At 24.2% G+C, this 18928-nt stretch overlaps 2 protein-coding genes across 4 annotated transcripts in view; one reads left to right on the top strand and one right to left on the bottom strand.

The window, feature by feature from the left end:
* Positions 1–281: 281 nt before the first annotated feature.
* Positions 282–18928, bottom strand: part of LOC123272527 — a 58873-nt gene continuing 40226 nt past the window's right edge. Inside the window, exons 1-5 of one of the 2 annotated variants that reach the window (XM_044739387.1) lie at positions 10654–10803; positions 3066–3165; positions 2250–2444; positions 1102–1307; positions 282–490 (exon numbers count right to left, since the gene is read on the bottom strand). In XM_044739387.1, coding sequence (XP_044595322.1) covers positions 332–490; positions 1102–1307; positions 2250–2444; positions 3066–3159 — 654 coding nt within the window. In that variant the 5' untranslated portion in view covers positions 3160–3165; positions 10654–10803 and the 3' untranslated portion in view covers positions 282–331. Of the gene's footprint in view, positions 491–1101; positions 1308–2249; positions 2445–3065; positions 3166–10653; positions 10804–18928 lie in introns of those variants that run through there. The other variant, XM_044739386.1, reaches the window with a different exon arrangement.
* On the top strand, positions 14193–18904 carry LOC123272490 (eukaryotic translation initiation factor 2-alpha kinase 1-like). 2 transcript variants are annotated; one of them, XM_044739336.1, is made up of 8 exons: positions 14193–14565; positions 14682–14834; positions 14913–15057; positions 15978–16806; positions 17390–17575; positions 17911–18066; positions 18146–18283; positions 18374–18904. In XM_044739336.1, the coding sequence occupies exons 1-8, from the start codon at positions 14502–14504 to the stop codon at positions 18638–18640; spliced, it is 1938 nt and encodes a 645-aa protein (XP_044595271.1). In that variant the 5' UTR covers positions 14193–14501; the 3' UTR covers positions 18641–18904. The 2 variants fall into 2 exon arrangements, with proteins under 2 accessions (XP_044595271.1, XP_044595272.1); XM_044739337.1 differs by lacking the exon at positions 14193–14565 and adding an exon at positions 14598–14618.

Genomic DNA, 18928 nt, shown 5'->3' with positions numbered 1-18928 from the left:
TTAAGCATTGAATTTAAAACGAATTGAATACACTATTGTAGAAAGTAATAAAAATTTTTAATCGCATATCTTCATAATGATAAAAATTCATGTACCAGGTAGTCGTTTTATTGCAATTAACTTTTGCTAACCTTAATTAATTAATCACTAAGTATAAGAAGATATGTTAGTACAATATAAATAGATTGAAGTTTAAAAAAATAAATGAGATGAAGCACAATTCACAATCATATAGTCATATGTATAAAAACTAATCTCTTTCATTTATGATATCTTGTTTGTTTTTTTATCTATCCTTATTTTAATTATTCATTTTTTTTAATTATTTATTTTAGAGACGAATGCCGGGGTTTCGAGACGCTACAAAGTTGAGAAGTTCATCGCTGTCTTCGCATACAAACGGTTTGAGATGATGACAAGCTACGTCATGCCACTTGACACCGTCGTTGTAGAAGTTGTTCAGAATAGCGAGACAGGACTCGTCGTTACCCTAGATTAATAGACAAAATATTTATTATTATTTTATTTGATAAGTTTTCAAGCTTAAAAATTAGGTAAAAAAATAATTTAATTTTTGACTAATTTTAGTTTCTAAAATTTATCAAATTAAATTTTTAATCATTTCATCAGTATTATGCGAAATTATATTAAATATTAATCAAAGAAATTTTAAGTTTTTACAATAATAAACAACATTTTTATTATTATTTCATTCGATAAGTTTTTAAACTTAAAAATTAGGTAAAAAATAATTAAGTTTAATTTTTTACTAATTTTAATTAATTAATTAAATTTAATTTTAGTTGAATTTTTTACTAATTTTATTTTTTAAAATTTATGAAATTAAATTGTTTACTCATTTTAGAATTATGCGAAATTATATTAAATATTAATCAAAAAAATTTTAAGATTTCATAATAATAAATTACTTAATAGAGCGAAACAACATGTTTATTATTATTTTATTTGATAAGTTTCCAAGCTTAAAAATTAGGTAAAAAATAATTTAGTTTAATTTTTTACTAACTTTATTTAATTTAATTTAAATTTTGTTTTAGTTTAATTTAATTTAATTTTTTAAAATTTATTAAATTAAATTACCTGAGCAGCTTCACGGTTGTCAGGCTGAGCTTGGCCATATCCACCAGTGTTACTCCAGTCACCAGTATTACGCTGTGTAGTGGGTCCAATTTTGGCTCCAGAGCCTGACCAGAACCATCCGTTTACATTCTGGGGCTGGAGATCTGGTCTGTCACATCCATTGAAGTTACATTTGCGTCCTGACGTCCAGATGTATCTTATGTTTCCTGTTTTTTCAACCAAATAATTAAAAATATTTAATATTTAAATTCTCGTCCATATTTAAAATATTTAAATAACTTAATCTTGAAAATTTGGACAATAAATGAAGATAATAAATTATAAGAATTGCAATTTTTCGCTGATTTATTTCAGCTTCATCAGGCAAGTCTTATTCTTATAATTTAATATCTTCATTTATTGCCCAAATTCCCAAGATTGTTATTTAAATACTAAAATTTTTTATCATTTTGAAAGTCCAAACTTTAGTAATTATTTTCAGCCTTTTCTTCCACAAAAAAAAAAGAGTAATTATTTTGTTAAATTGCAATTAATTGGTTCAACTTTTTTTAGTACTGATACTTTTACTTCACTTATATAAGTGACCTTAATTTTTATTTAATACAGAAAGTAAAAGCAAAAATTAATATTTTTCTTTAATTACAGTGAAAGTTATTTATATTATTTTATTTATAATATTAATATTTTTAAAAATAATTTTTATAAATGACCGAGTTCTAAAAAAATGATATAAAGAAGATATGAGTGATTAAATCTCAGTAAGAAAAAAAAAATAAAAATGTTATTATTGCCAAGACAATAAAATTAGCGAGAGAAATTACAATTAAGTAGTTCACAACTAACAAAAGTAAAAGATTAAAATAATTGCAATTTTATCTCAAGCTCAAGTCTCAGGAAAAAGAATTATTATAAAAAGAAATTGTCACTTCACGGATATTAATTTCATATTAAGATCTGCACAGTGATATCTTTATAATTAATATAATTTTCCCTCGGGGATTTATTTTCTAATTTAAATTTAAAAACAATAATAATAATAGCATGTAATTTTGTTTGTCACCAGCGAGTGAAAGTACGCAGTCAACAGCTAAGCGTGTTAATCGTGAAAAAAATGAAATAAAATAAATTCAATTGAATTTATAAATTACCTCGAGCGATTCTCTGTTTAATAAATTCATTTTCCTGTGGTGTTTCTAATGATACCGCGTCCATACAATGACGACGGCAAATATTACGTGAGTCAAGCCAATCAACTTCTAGACTTCTCGTCGGCTGGTGTTCCCAACTGAAGAAATATGAATGAGCTACACCTCGAGCATCTCTGTATGATGCATGACGTACTCCTGTAATTATTGTAAATATTTAAATAACATTTATAGAATAAATTATAGACAATAGACAATAACAGTTTAATTAGACTTAAACAGCGAGTATAAAATAATTTCCATTATATGTTATATAATAGAAGAAAAGATTCTCAAAAAAAAAGTCTATGAAATTTGCATTTAATTACTGTCAATCTAATAGAAGAAAGTATTGACTTGCAAATGCAGTTAAAATTAAAGATCGAAAGTTTTAGTAATTTATAATCTTTATATTTATAGCTATGATTCATCTAGTCTCTTGAAGTATCAACTATTAAGTATTAGTTATTTTGTTTTCACTACTTAACACGATCCTTGAGGTATTTAACCTCCGGTTTAAAGCAATGTTACTTAAATATTATCCTCTGCGGGTACTTAGATTAATAACATAGAAAGTTTTGAGAAAATAATCGTCACGAAAACTATTAACTGGTCGGTACAGCGTGAATTATTCTTGTATAGTAAGTTATGTACAATCATTAATTATCCTCTAAGTTCTGTGAAAAATTTTTAGAGTGAATTTGTTATTAATGACTTTGGTGGAAAGTGTACTGAGACGCTTGATATTTATTATTATTTTAGATTTAATGATAATCTTACGATTTGCACAGCTTCTTGGATCAGGTAACGCCAGTCGCCGTTGTGCTGTTACAGCAACGATCCCGAAGAATAGTAAAAATAATGCTGACTTCATTGTTATCTGTAACAAATCATTTTATTATTATTATTATTATTATTATTATTATTATTATTATTATTATTATTTGGGTGTAGAAAAATAATTTTTTTGGGCTTTTTCGAAATAAATTGTAAAATGCAAATAAAATTAGCTCTAAAAAATTTATAAATCTGGAAAAAAAAAATTAATTTTGCTTATTTAAATTAACTCAAAAATTTTGACTTTAATTTTTATCAAATAAATTATTATTATTATATTATTTGGAAAAAAAATTTTTTGCAGTCAATTTTTCAATAAGAAAAATTTTGCTAACTTTTATTTTTTAATTTTTCTTGTTTTAAAAAAATATTTTATGGTGAAATTTCATAAATTTTTTATTAAATTTTTAAGATAAATATTAATTTTTTAAATTTTGTTTAGTTTAATTAAAAATAAATAAATTGTCAGCGACTTTAAATATCATGAATTTGAATATAAAAATGACTTATAAATTTAATAATTAAAAAAAAAATTACTTTTAAAAAATTAAAATTAATTATTCTTAAAAAATTGTTGAATTTTCTGATCCAAAACAAAAAAAAAAAAAGAAGAGTAAAAATTGGTGATTTTAAAACTCAATAGAAATAAAGAAAGTTTTTTTTACTCAAGTGACTTAAATTGAAATTTCTCTATTTCATGATCCTTAATTTTAATAAAATAAATTAAAACCAGAGCATTGAAACCCAATAGTGGGTAGTGGGACATTAACTGGGCCACGGGGTTCGATGGTCAGATGTTATTATTATAAACTTTGTAAACGGCATTGTCTTGTACAGAATAACTGCAATCACGAGGTGATGGTCCGTTAGGACGCGTACATATATATTTTTATGATACATTATACCGTAATATACATACAAACTTATTTATTAGCTTGTTCGTAACTTTTATTACATTGTATTAGTATAAATTACACTAAAATTCAGACATCAAAAAAATATTTTTTAGTTTAAAAAATAAAAATTAATAGTATGAAATTTATAACAAACTTAATAAATAAATAAAATTACCCAACGTGTATTCATAAACTGATGTAAAAATTTTGTAAGATGTAACAAATATATTTTATGATGTTATTGTATTGAAAAAAAAAATATCTATTCATTTATTCTTGTGGGTTGCTTAATTTTGAGTTAACTAAATAATTGTTTTCCTTTCATATTTAATTTTTTCCATACATTTAATACTTAACAATTGTACGGAACATTCATTTACTCATAAATAATGTCCTCGTCAAATATTAATGTCACTTTCACTCGCCCCGAGACAAATGTAGCTCATTAATTAACATATTTGACCGCACTATTTACCGTCTGCAGTTGTAAACTGTAAATTGTAAATAACATAAAAATAAAATATGCTATTTTTATTATTTAAGAGAAAGACGGATTTAAATTTATAATTTTTTAAAAATAGGCTTTGATGAGTGAAGACTATGATAATTATTAACTGTTTAATTTAATAATTTTATTGATCCAAGGTCACTTCGATGACCGAGACTTTCGAAATCGGTTTGATGCGCTGATATGTTATTTATTGATTTATTTATTTATTTATTTATTCTTTACTTAATTTATTAGTATTTTATTTATAGCTTCGCATCGTTAGTATGGACTAAGGATGAGTGAGATATGTGATGTATGTTTTATTTATTTGCAAATAAAAGGGATTGAGATTAATATATGGATTGGGATTGATAGTGGGGTTGAAATGACCTAGTAAGAATTGTTTGTTCGTGAACGGAATCAAGGCGAACTTCGTAATCGTGATTTAATGATATTCTGATGAGTTCTTTAAATTACATGTATGTTTTTTTTTAATTTATTCATCCTTATACGGGCTGACAGTTTAGTTAATTAGAGTAGCGGATGATATTTTAATTGAAGAAATAATTATTGGTTTGTTTGGGCAAGAATTAAGAAATTTTGTTTGAATTGTAAATTTGGGTGACTTTCACAGATTTTTTTTTATTATTTTTTTTTAATTGGGATTTTTTGTATTGAAAATAAATAATATGTTTATTTAGAGATTTGGATGTTGAATTTTTAGTTTTTAGGAATAAATTATAAATTTGGAAGAAATAATTTATTTTTTTAATTCTAAATATAGAAATTTAAAAAAAAAAATACGTGCAATATTTTTTTAGCTCTAATTTAATTATAAAAAATAAAAAAAAATTGTTTGATCAATTTAGAATCATGCAAAATTATACTAAATATTAATCAAAAAAATTTGAAGTTTTCACAATAATAAATTACTTAATAGAGCGAAACAAATGACTAATAAAATATTTTATTACCGGGTATTTATATTTAATAGCCTCTCTAAGTGTTTTAATAACAGTAATTAATAAAGAAAGAAATTGAAAGTTTTCATAAATATTCAATGAAAAATTTTAATGAGATTTATCAAACAAATTTTTAGAATTGCTCTCTAATCAGGATAAAATATTAATAGTTGCTAATTTCCCATGACATTTAACAGTGCTTGATATTAAATTAAATGATAATATTGCATATAATAATTTGTATTTATAGTGACAATTTATTTACGAAGATATGAATTAAAAAATATCAAAAATTGTTTCAATAAAAATCTATAATATAATATATGCAGTGTGTGTTATAGGTATTATGGAATCACGTGAAATTCCAATGTGAAATGTCGTAACTTATTTATACTGGATCGTGCAACATGTGACGATCGATATCTCTTTGAGAACATGACGAAGAATCGATAAGGGTAAACGGCGAGTAAAAGGCCTGATTATTCCCAACCGCTGACTTTTACGTTTTTTAATTTTTGTTAAAAAATTAAAACTTTTCAACCAAGATAAATGGAAAGTATGTAATCAGACACTTGAATTACCCAACTTCAAATTAAAGAAAAATAATATTATCGAATATGAATCTAACCGAGGCAAAAATTGCTCTGTAATAAACAATCATTTTTTTTTTTGCGTAATCTTAAACGTTTTCGTAGTTAGTACTTGTACTAACATTTTTTTTATTTCTTTATAGATCTATGCTAGTCCGGCTAGTACTGTTGTTTTCCTAATAAAGCAGGATTATATCTTGTAATCCATTAAATCACCGAGAATAATTCGTAATAATACAATATCAGTGAAACTTATTCTTGTTTTCACTAGTATTTTCTATCCAACTTTTTAAACGTTTACATTTTCAAGGATTCTTAGAACATAAAGCGTAATTGCAGTGTTTTCTTACTGAAAAATTATTTTCTCTTAAGATTTAATGACTTTGATTGTAATCAACCTCGTTAGTTATTAATTTTAGTGAATAATTATTTCAATTATTAATTTTAAACATTTTTTCTTTCTTAATATTCAATGCAAAATTTTTTAATATTGCAAATAAAAAATCATAAAATTCTATTCAAATAAAAATAAAAATTTCTATATAAGTTAATTTTCTCAAAAAAATTTAAAAGTACCAAAAAAAAACTAAATAATTGATTTTAATGCAGATAAAATAATTAATACAAAATTATTAATTTTAAACATTTTTTCTTTTTTAATATTCAATTCAAAATTTTTTAATATTGCAAATAAAAAATTTTAATCAAATGAAAATAAAAATTTCTATACAAGTTAATTATCCCAAAATAATTTTAAAGTACCAAAAAAAATAAATAATTAATTTTAATGAAAGTAAAAGTTGAAAATTTTTATTTAAAAAAAAAAAAGTAAATCTGTTTAAGATTTTCTTACCAATAGTCTAATTAATTTAAATAAATTTCGAGTAATTAACTTTGATGACTAATTTCCCCTACACGCTTCAAAAACGTTTATGACCAAAAAACATCGATTAAATCAGACAAACTGATTCGATTATTGATCGTAAAAAATTACTATCTCATACATTATTAACTTTTACTATTTCTTCTTACCAAATTAACCCGAATAATCCTAAAAAAAAAACTTATCAATAAAATCAAATGAAGTATAAAGATAAAAATATCTCTAAACGCTCTCTAAAACTTAATTTTTAAGCGTAAAAAAGATCGACAATTCAAGAATCATCACCTTGATTAAAAAGTCCGAAGAAATATTTCGATAATCATTACAAACAATTTATACTGATGACTAGTGATATTTAAACCAAAATTACTCTGCTACATAAATAACTAAGTCATTTTACCATAATTATTATGATGATTAAAAACCCTTTCTATTAATTTACTCACAAGTAAGTTTAATTGGATAAACCCGTCTGATTATTGTCATTATAAATCACGGATAATTAAATCTTAAAGAAGAAACATTCTTCACTATTAAAATTAATTGATTAATGAAAAATGTTGGGAAGAAAATAAAATCCAGGTAAGCATTAACAAGAGACATGTGACTTAATGTATAATACTGTTTATATTGACGCAATCGAATGCATTGCATATTGCATGATATGATCACGAGACTCTAAGCTTTTGCATATAATACTCATACTACATCCCCTGATATATATAATCGCTACACCTTGCAGCTCAACTTATTATTATTTATATTTAACGTTAATTTACACACGTGTAAACTAGACCTGACTGGTGGTTAATGGTTAATAACTAAAGGGTAATAACTAACTAATGTAACAGCCGATAGAGAAAGTAGAACTTTAACGATTTGATGATGATTGTGCGTTTTTTATTATTAACTTGTGGTTATGCTTGTTACATAATAATAATTTATTTGGATAGATAGATAAGAGTAGATAAATATATGATTTTTTTTTATTGATAATAATTGTATGTAATTTGTCGCTAAAATTTCGTTATGTTTTTAATTATATTTATTTCTTCTTTATTTTATTGCAATATATTTTATTACATTGTTATTGAAGATTTTTTATTGATGCATAAGTTACTTTTTTTTTAATCTATTTAAGATTTAATTTTGCAATTATTTTTTTTTTATTTTTTCGGAAGAAGTTTAACGAAGAAATTTTAATTTTAACATTTTTATTTATTGAATTGTCATTTATTTATTTATTTATAGTCAGTAAATTATATTTATGTTTTATTCAATAAGTTTTTATTTTATATAAATAATTCTGACATGCCGATAAAATAAAAAAGTATTTTATATTGTTGAATTTAATAAAAAAATTTCAATTTTCTTCTCTAAAAATTTTGAGTTATTTTATGATAAAAAAAGTTTATTTCAAAGTCAAAAAAAAATTATTAATAATTTTTTTGAAGATAAATAAAATAAAAACTTATCAAATTTATAATTTAAAAAAAAAAGTTTATTAATAACGTTTAATTTTATTAATAATTATTTAAAATTTATTAATAATTTTGTTGAAGATAAAAAATTAAAAAATTATCAAACTTATAATTTTTTTTTAAATTTATTAATTTAATAATGTAAACTAAATTAAACAAGCTGAGCTGTCAAATAATAGTTATTGCTAATGATTATAATTAAATACTTGATAATTCTTTTGGTCACATTGGCAAATACCGCGACGTAATAACACATTAGAAAGTTTCGTAAGTAAATATTTTAGTTTAAAATTGACGATGGACGATATAACAGTACAGAGTCTTATAAATAAATTCAGGACTTAAATTTTATTTCAAATGGACATGTCCGCTCTTTGTATTATATATTTACCAAAGAAATTACAGAACGCCCCGTACCGGTAATGATACAAGTTTTGGAATTTTTCCAACTATGTATTGAATTCCTGTATGTCCATATACTAACTTTTTCTTATCTCCGTACGGACATTTAATTCAACAAATAAATTTACAACAAAAAAAAAACATTTCCATAATTATTGTAGCCCACGGCGGTGTACAAAAAAACAACTTAAATATTTAACCGTTATGCTACATACCGGATAATTTATTAAGAAAATTTTTAATGCTTAAATTTAAAATCAATAAATGGATATTGCCGATATTTTATCAAAGATTATTTATTTACTAATGATAAATTCATTTGCAGACGGACAAAATGAGGAATAAGAGCAAATATTGTAATTAATCGAGAAAACCGAAGTAAGGAGAGACGGATACGAGAATCGTGTCAGCTGGATTTCTTATGGTGTAAATTACCAGAACGTGCTACGCGTATTGCGTATGTTATTGACAATACCATTTGAGAATGAAGATAAATAAAAAGAAGAAATAAAGCAAGACTAAGTTTAAAGGAGGAGGAAGAACAAGAACATGAAGAAGAAGATAACCGAGACTAAGAAGAATAAAAAGCGTATGTTATGTACAGCACGGTGTCACGGTAACCGTTAACTGGCCGGCTTTGCCACTGTTTCATGGAGATGCACGAGATCAGACGTTATGGTTTCGTTTCAGCTCTTTAGATATTTTTTTTGTTTCAAGTCTCATTATTTCTCGGTAATCGAAACTGGCCCTGATTTTAATTCATTGTGCTTCTTTTAAACTTTTTTTTTGTTATTTTGTAAACAAGTTGGTTTTAATTTTTTGTGAGATTGTATTCTTAATTAGATGATTAATTTTTTTGACAGAGGAACATTTTTTATTCACACTAATTATGTGGTGAAAGATGAAATTAAGTTCTTTTTTGTTGGAATTGTTTTTAAGTAAAAGTATCAGTCAATTAAATTAATTTTATTGAAAAAAAATTAAGTAAGAAAATAATTTATTGATCAAATTAAAATTTATGTAGTGCAGTAATTAAAAAAATATTTATTATTGTACTGTAATTTTTTAAAATTTGAGATTGTAATTTCTCGATTAATTAATGTTTTTTTTTTTTTTTTTTTTTAAATAACACTAGATGTAATTATTGTTACTAGTTGTTTTTTTAATTAAATTTTGTAAATATAAAAAGCCTATTGCTGAAGTTAAGAAATTGAAGATTTCTATAAACCATTACTATAATTATTGAGAGGAAATACTTGGTAAAAAGTGATAAGAAATGAAAAAATAATTAGAAACATCCAAGATGATGCAATTTTTTAGTTTCAATGCCCTTGTGGGGTAATTATATAATTTTAAATAGAAGGTTACTAAACACTGGGTAATAAAAATTTGAAATAAATTGTCAAATTTTTTAAATTTTAAAATTAATGTTCAATATAAATTTTTTTTTTCCAACTTTTATAGAACTTTTTTATCTTATTCTAAATTTTTAATTTAATTCATGAGAACAATTTAATTGAGAACTTATAAAAATTTTTCAGAATTTTGGTGATAAAAATTTAATTATCCAAAAATTTTATTTCTAAAATCAAAGAATTTTTTATAAAAATTTTTATTAAGTAAAAAAAAGTAGTTGATTCAAATTTTATAAAAATAATTTAAAAATATTAAAATTTATAAAAATAATTTTAAAATATTAAAATTTATAAAAATAATTTAAAAATATTAAAATTTATAAAAATAATTTTATAAACAACAAAATTTATAAAACAATTATTTTTTTAAAAATATAAAATTATAAAAAAAAAAATAATAAAAATTACTTACATAAAAACTAAACAAAATAACAATGAAACTGGTTGAAAAAAAGTTTGAAAATAAAAAAAACTCGCCGAAACGTTCGGTTGATACGAAGAGGAGTGAAGATCAGGACTTGCACCTTACGATTGGGAATCACAACGAAGGAATGAACTGTCGAGCGATGGTGATGAGCCAGTATATAGTCGGCCCACATTCCCGGGTGCTACAAGTAACCCAAATAGCTCCCACCAACATTTAACCAATCGTTCTTCATATTCAACATTAAAAAGCTAAACCTCGTCTTCATGGACAGGAGGACAGGTAGTATATGTAATACAGTACAGATAAAGAGCATTGCAGTACTGAGCACACAGTAGGGTACCTATTACATACATCTATACATTTTTTCCGACATTAGACACCGTAACTACAGCAAACACCAAAGTAAAGTCAATGAAGACAGGAGTTAACCAACTTCAGTCCCTCCACGGCTAATTACTTCACTTGGCCTCAACCTGTACGTCTTATAATAACGCATGGAGTCATCTCAATAATAGTCAATAGCAATAGTAATAAAAAATTAAATTAAACTTATCAAATTCAATGAAATAACGTCAATAAATGCCTCCAGGCTTTCTTCACATCCTCACTGTTGGTTTAATATCAAAGTTTATGGCCCCATACTGTAAAATTCAATTTATTTAATTGTTTTTTTTACTTAAAAATCTTGCGTTGCTTCCTTTACCTCATTTAGCTCTTCATTCATTATTTTTTATTATTTTTTTAAAAATATATTGTATGTATTTTTTTCCTCGTTAATTTTGCAATAGTCTTGACGAGGAGACTTGTTTTTAATTTCTCATACCTACTTTCATATCAGATGAATATTTTAAATTGACGAAATATTTTTGTTTATTAATTTTACTTTTTTATTAATAAGAAATAATATTTTTAGTAATTGAAGAATTTTATTATATTCCCGCGGAAATAAGAGAAGAAACTAGAATTAAAATTTTTAAATTGTTATTGAAAATATACATCAAGGAAAATGTAAAATACTTTGAGAAATTAAATGATAAAATGTAACGATAAAATAGATAGTATGTGAAATGCAAATGACGAAACTAAAATATGTTTTAATGAATTGTATAAAACGAATTGTAAAACAAAAATAGCTACTTAGCTAAATAAATATAATATTATTTTTTAAATTTGTTTTAATTATTTGTTGTAATGGATTGAGTAAAAATGAAAGTGAAGAAAGTTTGGAAAAATAAAAAATGAAAACGAGTTTTCTATATATTAGATTTGATTTACAACATACAAACTCTAGCAGATGGTAATTTAATGGTAATTTTTATTGATCAATTTTCATTTCTTGCTTAATTAAGTTTGAATCTTTTGGTTACATTTATATTGATGATTGGTATTTTGTAACTACTACTAGGTATGTATATTTGTAACTAAAGTTAATCTGTGATAATTAGCTGTCTTATTGCGGGATAAAGTAGTGGTTTTTATTTATAAAAATTTACTTTTTATCATTACTGAAATTTTATTTTTTATTTTTTTTTGTATCCGGATTCGGATAAATTTTTAATTTATTACTTTTGAAATCACAGTTTGACGTCGGAAGTATTTGTAAGTTTGAAATAATACATTTTTTTTCTGCCCTCCGGCCGGAAAGTGGCAACTTTCTGGCCGCTGCGCTAAACAAAGTTGCCACATTCCGGCTACGTCGAGCAGAAAAATAGTATTTACACCTTGGCCAGTAAAAAGTAAAGCCTCAGACCACATGTTTGTCAACCTCGGCTTCGCCTCGGCCAACATTTACATGTGGTCTAAGACTTTTCTTATTTTACTGGCCTAGGTATGTAATATACTATTAATTCTAAGTATGATTGATGATTGAATTTATGTTGAATGTTATGGAATTACATTTAACTTAATGTAAAAGTCAAATGTGAGTGTCCCTTGAAAATCTAAATAGTTCGTTAATCATACTCAGTATATGTTTAAATTGAGGTGAATGTTTAAAATAAGAATGTTTTGACGTGAAAGCCAAAACATGAATTTTTTTTGAAAATTATAATTTGATATTTGTTTTAGGAATTACTTTTTAATTGTTGTATAACTGTAGGTGGAATATTTAATGTTATAAATTAAAAAATTTCAATTGGTCGGAATTTTTGTTGTCGAAGTATTTTTACGGGTAGTTTTTTTTAAATATATTAATGGAAAATTTTAAAAGACAAATCTTGTAATTAAATAGATCTGTGTAATTAAATAGATTAAATTTTTAGCGGAAAAGAAAGACAGCTACAAAGTAAATATTGAAGAAATTGATAAATAAAGAGGATGAAAAAAAAACAATAAAAAAGAAGTATCCGTAAAATTATCTAAAATTATTCTGACAATCACTTCATAATAAATACTAATAAATGCATTTTAAATAATTAAAATGGAATGAAAATAGTTTCGATGAAATGAACAATTAATTTTGACATTTGAAAAAATTATTACATAGATTTATGTAACATTAAGTTACAAGTTATAACAATAAATAGTTACACAATAGGATGAAATATTTTGTTTCTAAATTTAAGAAGATATGGCTTAAATTAGTCTTAAATGTAAAAGATACAAATCAAAGAAAGTTTCAAATTAAAAGACTTGATGAATAAATCAAAGTCTCCGTTATTAAGGTACTCAATTATTTTCAATACAATTTTATGATTGCTTTTTCAAGTTGTTTTTCTTATTTATTCAAAAGTTGTTTACTTTTTTTGATTTAGCTAGAAGTTCAAGTTTTATTTTATTGTTAAAAAAAATGATATTGAAATTTGCAGACATCTGAAAATTCTTTGAATTTTTATAACAAATAAATTATTATAAAAAAAAATATTATTTTAAAATTGCATTGATAATTTTTTTAAATTACTACATGTCAAATTTTTTTCATTATAATTTAATTTTTGTAAAAGTCTAAAAAATTGTTAAAATTCAAATTTTATGTCTGATTTTTAATTTTCATATTTATTTTGTGCTTAAAATTTTAAATAAAAAAATTAAAATTTTGAAATGTCTCAAATTTTAATATTTTTGACATATTATATGTCAAATTTATCATTTTCATATCTCTAAAATATAAATACCATACTTACCAATAATAATAAAGTTAGCCGACACTTTTAATTTTTTAATTTATTAAATTAGAACTAAAAAAATATTTTTTTTAAATTGCACTTATAGTTTTTCAAATTTTTAAAAAAATTTTCTTGTAATAATTTTATTCATAAAAATTTTTAGATGTCGGCTAACTTGATTTACATCGCTTACCAACTCTTGGCAAGGAAGAAACAACTTTTCCCGCCAAAATCCAATCAGCTGACAAGTAAATAATTTAAAAATTTACAGCCGAAATGATGTCACTCCTTTTGCAAATTTAAATAATTAAAAATATTTAACAAAAAAAAAATCATGAAATAAATTGTAATTATCTACAGCAGTGACAGTTGGTAAAAATAGTGGAAATATAAATATATAAATACAGATGTATAAAATAGCCGTCAACAGTTTCGGAATATTCTAGACTGAATACACATGTTCTGTGCGATGACTCCATGTGCATCATAACCAACAAAATGTGATAGTGATGAAGTAATAAATAAGTAATATAATATAACACCAGTCTCATATCATTCGCGTCTAAATTTCTGAGTGCGGCACTTGAATATTCAAAATATTAAATTAAAAATTATCAAGCACTGTCTTTGGCTGCCGTGACAATATTCGACCAGTGAATGTTATTATTTATAAAATAATCACGCAAAATTTACTCACTAATTAATGTAATTACTTCCAAAGTTTGAATAATGGAAAATGAAGATATTTACAACTTGATCGTAAAATTACTTAGCAATTTATATACTCCAAAAGGTTTGTTACTCATAAAAATAATTTTATTAAGTTGCCGCTAAATTTATAAACAATTTAAATAATAATAATAATTATTATTTATTGTAATTCATACATATTATTATTTTTTATTTCAGATGGACAAAGTAATGAAAGTAATTCGTCGGCGAATGCACAAGTCGTCCCGGTTGCTTCATCGTCAATGTCATCGACGGTATTTATTACTTTGTTGACAGAAATTTGTGATATGTTAAAAAAAAATAAAAAGACTAGGGATCGTATGCATTCAAGTATGTGTAATTTATTATTTATTATGTTTAATTTAATTTTTCTTTTAGTAATTATAATTATATTTTATATTGTTCCAGGTTTTAAAGACATATGTGGTAAACTAGAAATAATTGATAATCCTAGTGAGTCAGCTGCTATAAATCAGCTTTCTAATCAATTTAAAATATTATGTGATGTTATAAAGACAGTATTAACTGCTAATGACATTGTACCAAATCCGAGGTAATTAAAATTCTTAACATTTTTTTTTATAATTTTTATTGATAACTTCATTTATTAATTTGATAACTTTTATTTATATATTTGTGAGATTTAGTGTCATTGCAAAGTCCTTGGCTTTACTTTGTGCCTTTTCAAGGTTTCATATCATTCTCACCGATAGTCAATTTATTATGATAAGTATTTAGGCTGTATTTGAAAATTTTCTAGATACATAATTAAGAAATGACCTCGTATCTCGTGAACTATTGATGACATTTTTAAAGATATAAGCTCATTACGATATTATACTCATCAAGAGCTTTCATTTGAGTACCCACATCAATTTTTCATATATTTATATATATTATATATATTTATATATGAAAAATATATAAAAATGCATGTGGGTACTCAAATGAAAGCTCTTGATGAATGTAACATCACTATGAGCTTATATCTTTAAAAATATCAATAATTAAGAAATGACCTCGTATCTCGTGAACTATTGACATTTTTAAAGATATAAACTCATTACGATGTTATACTCATCAAGAGCTTTCATTTGAGTACCCACATCAATTTTTCATATATTTATATATATTATATATATGTATATATGAAAAATATATAAAAAATGCATGTGGGTACTCAAATGAAAGCTCTTGATGAGTGTAACATCGGGATGAGTTTATATCTTTAAAAACGTCATTAGTTAAGAAAGTACAGTGCAATTTAACAAAAGTCATTATTTAATAAATAAAATAATTCTAAAAATGTTTGATGATTTTTACAAGTGGAAATTTTTTTTCATAATTTATCTTTTAAAAAATAGACCAAAAATCCTTTAATTTAATAATTATAATGAATTAATTTATAATTTTAATTAAAATAATTATTATATTTTTGATTCATTATTAATTTTTGATTGTTTTTACGATTAGCAATTCAGTGAGCAGTACACGATACAAGAATGATTTTGAAGAAATAAAATTTATCGCATCCGGTAGTTTTGGAAATGTCTATAAAGCTCGTCACCATCTTGACCAACACGAGTACGCCATTAAAAAAATTTTTGTAACACGTGAAAAGTCTTACAAAATATTAAAAATATTGGAGGAAGTAAAAACACTAGCCAGATTGCAACATAGAAATATAATATCGTACAGAAATGCGTGGATTGAAAATGGTCCTTTAGACAATGTACCACTTATTGCAGACTCTGCAGACGAAGAGTCGACAGCTAGTAGTAAAAATATTGATAGTCATCATAATAGTCATGATAACTCGCCTCCGAAGTCATCGGACCTATCTAACTGCTTCAGGGAATTGTCTGTAAGAGATTACAAAGAATCTGGGTGCTCTACTACTGTCGGTATTAGGACTAATGGTAATAATGGTAGCGATAGTGATGGTAGTAGTAACAGTAATGGCAGCAAGACAAATATTTGTGCAAATAATGACGCTGATTTTCATGGTCAACTCAAGCCGCTAGTGATAAATAAGGGGATTAGTGCTAATGATAAAAGTATCGGTAATTCCAATTCGTCTGAGTCTATTGATTCGTTTATTAGCTTTAGAGAAGAAAATAGTAGTTCTAATAGGAATAGTCCTCCTTCAGCGTGCTGTTCTAAAGAAAATAGTTCTGATGATGGAGACAAAAGTAGTTCCGAAGAATTTTGTTTTGAAGAGAATGATGTAAAAAAAATTGATATTGAAGAAAATAATTCTAATTTAAAAAGAAATAGTCAACAAGTTTGCGAATACAAACCTGTAAGATTTTTTTTTATTCTATATTAAAGATATAATTTTTTTGCTAATTATTTATAAGTGGGTAAAATTAACATTTAAAAAAAATTTTTTTTTATTCTGCTTGTTTTTACGGCGTATTTATGATAAAAAATATCGTGAAAAAAAAAATAAAGATTTCGATAGCTTTTTTGCCTTTAAAAATTAGAAAAAATGTTGACTCTCATGGATTAAATTTCTATTTTATTTTCTGAAAAGTACATAAAAAAACGAACAATTGAAAACAAAGAATTGTTCAATTTAATAAAAAAAAAAAAAAAAAAAAAAAAAAAAAAAAAATTTAGCATAGACTACACAGAAAGAATAAGATGACACTGGATATCATCCCAGATTATACTCAGTGATATCTAGATTATATTCATTGTAATCTGGATTATACTAGCTACTACCTGAAATTTTTTTTCACTCAGTATAATCTGGGATGATATCCAGTGTCATCTTGTTCTTTCTGTGTAGCATGGGTCGACCCCACTTGTAAATAAATACCATTTTTTTCCGTAAAATTAACATTAAAAAAATAACTCATGAAAATTTATCAATTTTTCAGAGACCAGATGTTTTAGCTCTGTACATTCAAATGGCATTATGTGAAGAGACACTGAGAAAGTGGTTGGATAAAAGAAATAATGCAAATGAAACCAGCCCGGAACCAATAATTAATGAAATATATAAGCAAATTTTGATGGGCTTGCAATATATTCATTCGCGTGGCATTGTTCATCATGATATTAAAGTAATTATTTTAATAGATGCTTGATTTAATTTTTAAATAATTTTTTAGTAGTAACATTAAGTATTTAATTTTTCATTTTATTTAATAAAAATAAACACAAAATAAAATTATTGAGTAATAATAATAATAATAATTTATATATTTTTTTAGTTTATTGAAAAAATGAATATTAAATAATAATAATAATAATAAAAAGTTTTTTTTGCAAGACTTTCGTCTTTTACATATTTTACTTCTATTTATTAATTGTAATTATTTTTTTTTTTTTCATTTGATTTTTCTATCTTTCTTTTTTTAATAAAATTATTAAGTATTAAAAATTTATTTTTTTTTAGCCGGGAAATATTTTTATTTCAACATCAAAAAAACTTCAAATACAGATCGGAGATTTTGGTCTAGCTTGCTTATCTAAAGAAACTGATGGTCATAAACCAGTTGGGACTGAAATGTATGCAGCGCCTGAACAACTTAATGGTAGTTGTGATTCAAAGGTATTTTTTATTATAAAATAAATTTCTTCATACCCTTATTAACTAGGTATCGTAATTAAATATATTTTTTTTTTTACAGAGTGATTTGTATAGTTTCGGAATCATCCTTGTAGAGTTAATATATCCAGCAACAACTTTCATGGAGCTCAATGATATAGTGAGATCATTAAAGCAAGGAAAAATTCCTGATTCTTTAGATAAGCAGTACAAAAAATACGTAAGCTATATCAATAAAATAATTATTAAATTATCATATTGCTTAAATTGAATAATTATTTAATATAAATTTGGCAATTTTTTTTACCAGGCTGAAGTGATCATAAAACTACTAATTGCTGATCCTAACGAGCGGCCATCAGCGGACAACCTACTACAAGAGTTTGAGACCAACAAGGATTTCATCATAGATAGACTAAAAGCAGAGATTGAAGATAAAGAAAAAGACATAGAATTTTTAACAAATCTCAATTTTATGCTGTTAAATTCATTGAAAAAAGAAAAAGCAACATTACGGGGTATCAAAATAAAAAGAGTACTCGGTGATATAAAAGATAAGCACTTGAAAAAAAAGTGATTTCCAGTCAATATTTTAAAAAATCAAAATGATCTATTTATTTTTGTGTGATTTTTATAGTTACTTAGATGTGTATAGCCCGCGATTTTTATTATCAGTTATAAATGTTAGTAAATTCGTTCAGGGTAAAGTATTAAAGAGGAAAGCATGTACCATATATTTTTTGTGATATTGCAGCCTTTTCATGTACATAGTTTTGTACCATGACTGAATAATTTAATGTAAAAAGTAATAATTTTTTTTAGATAAATCAATTTTTATACAGAATATTTTTTTTTTTATTTAAAT

The sequence above is a fragment of the Cotesia glomerata genome, linkage group LG10 (genome assembly GCF_020080835.1).
Source record: "Cotesia glomerata isolate CgM1 linkage group LG10, MPM_Cglom_v2.3, whole genome shotgun sequence".
In the NCBI taxonomy this organism is placed as follows: Eukaryota; Metazoa; Arthropoda; class Insecta; order Hymenoptera; family Braconidae; genus Cotesia; species Cotesia glomerata.
Note: the sequence above shows the minus strand (reverse complement) of the source record. Positions and strands in the feature narration are given on the sequence as shown.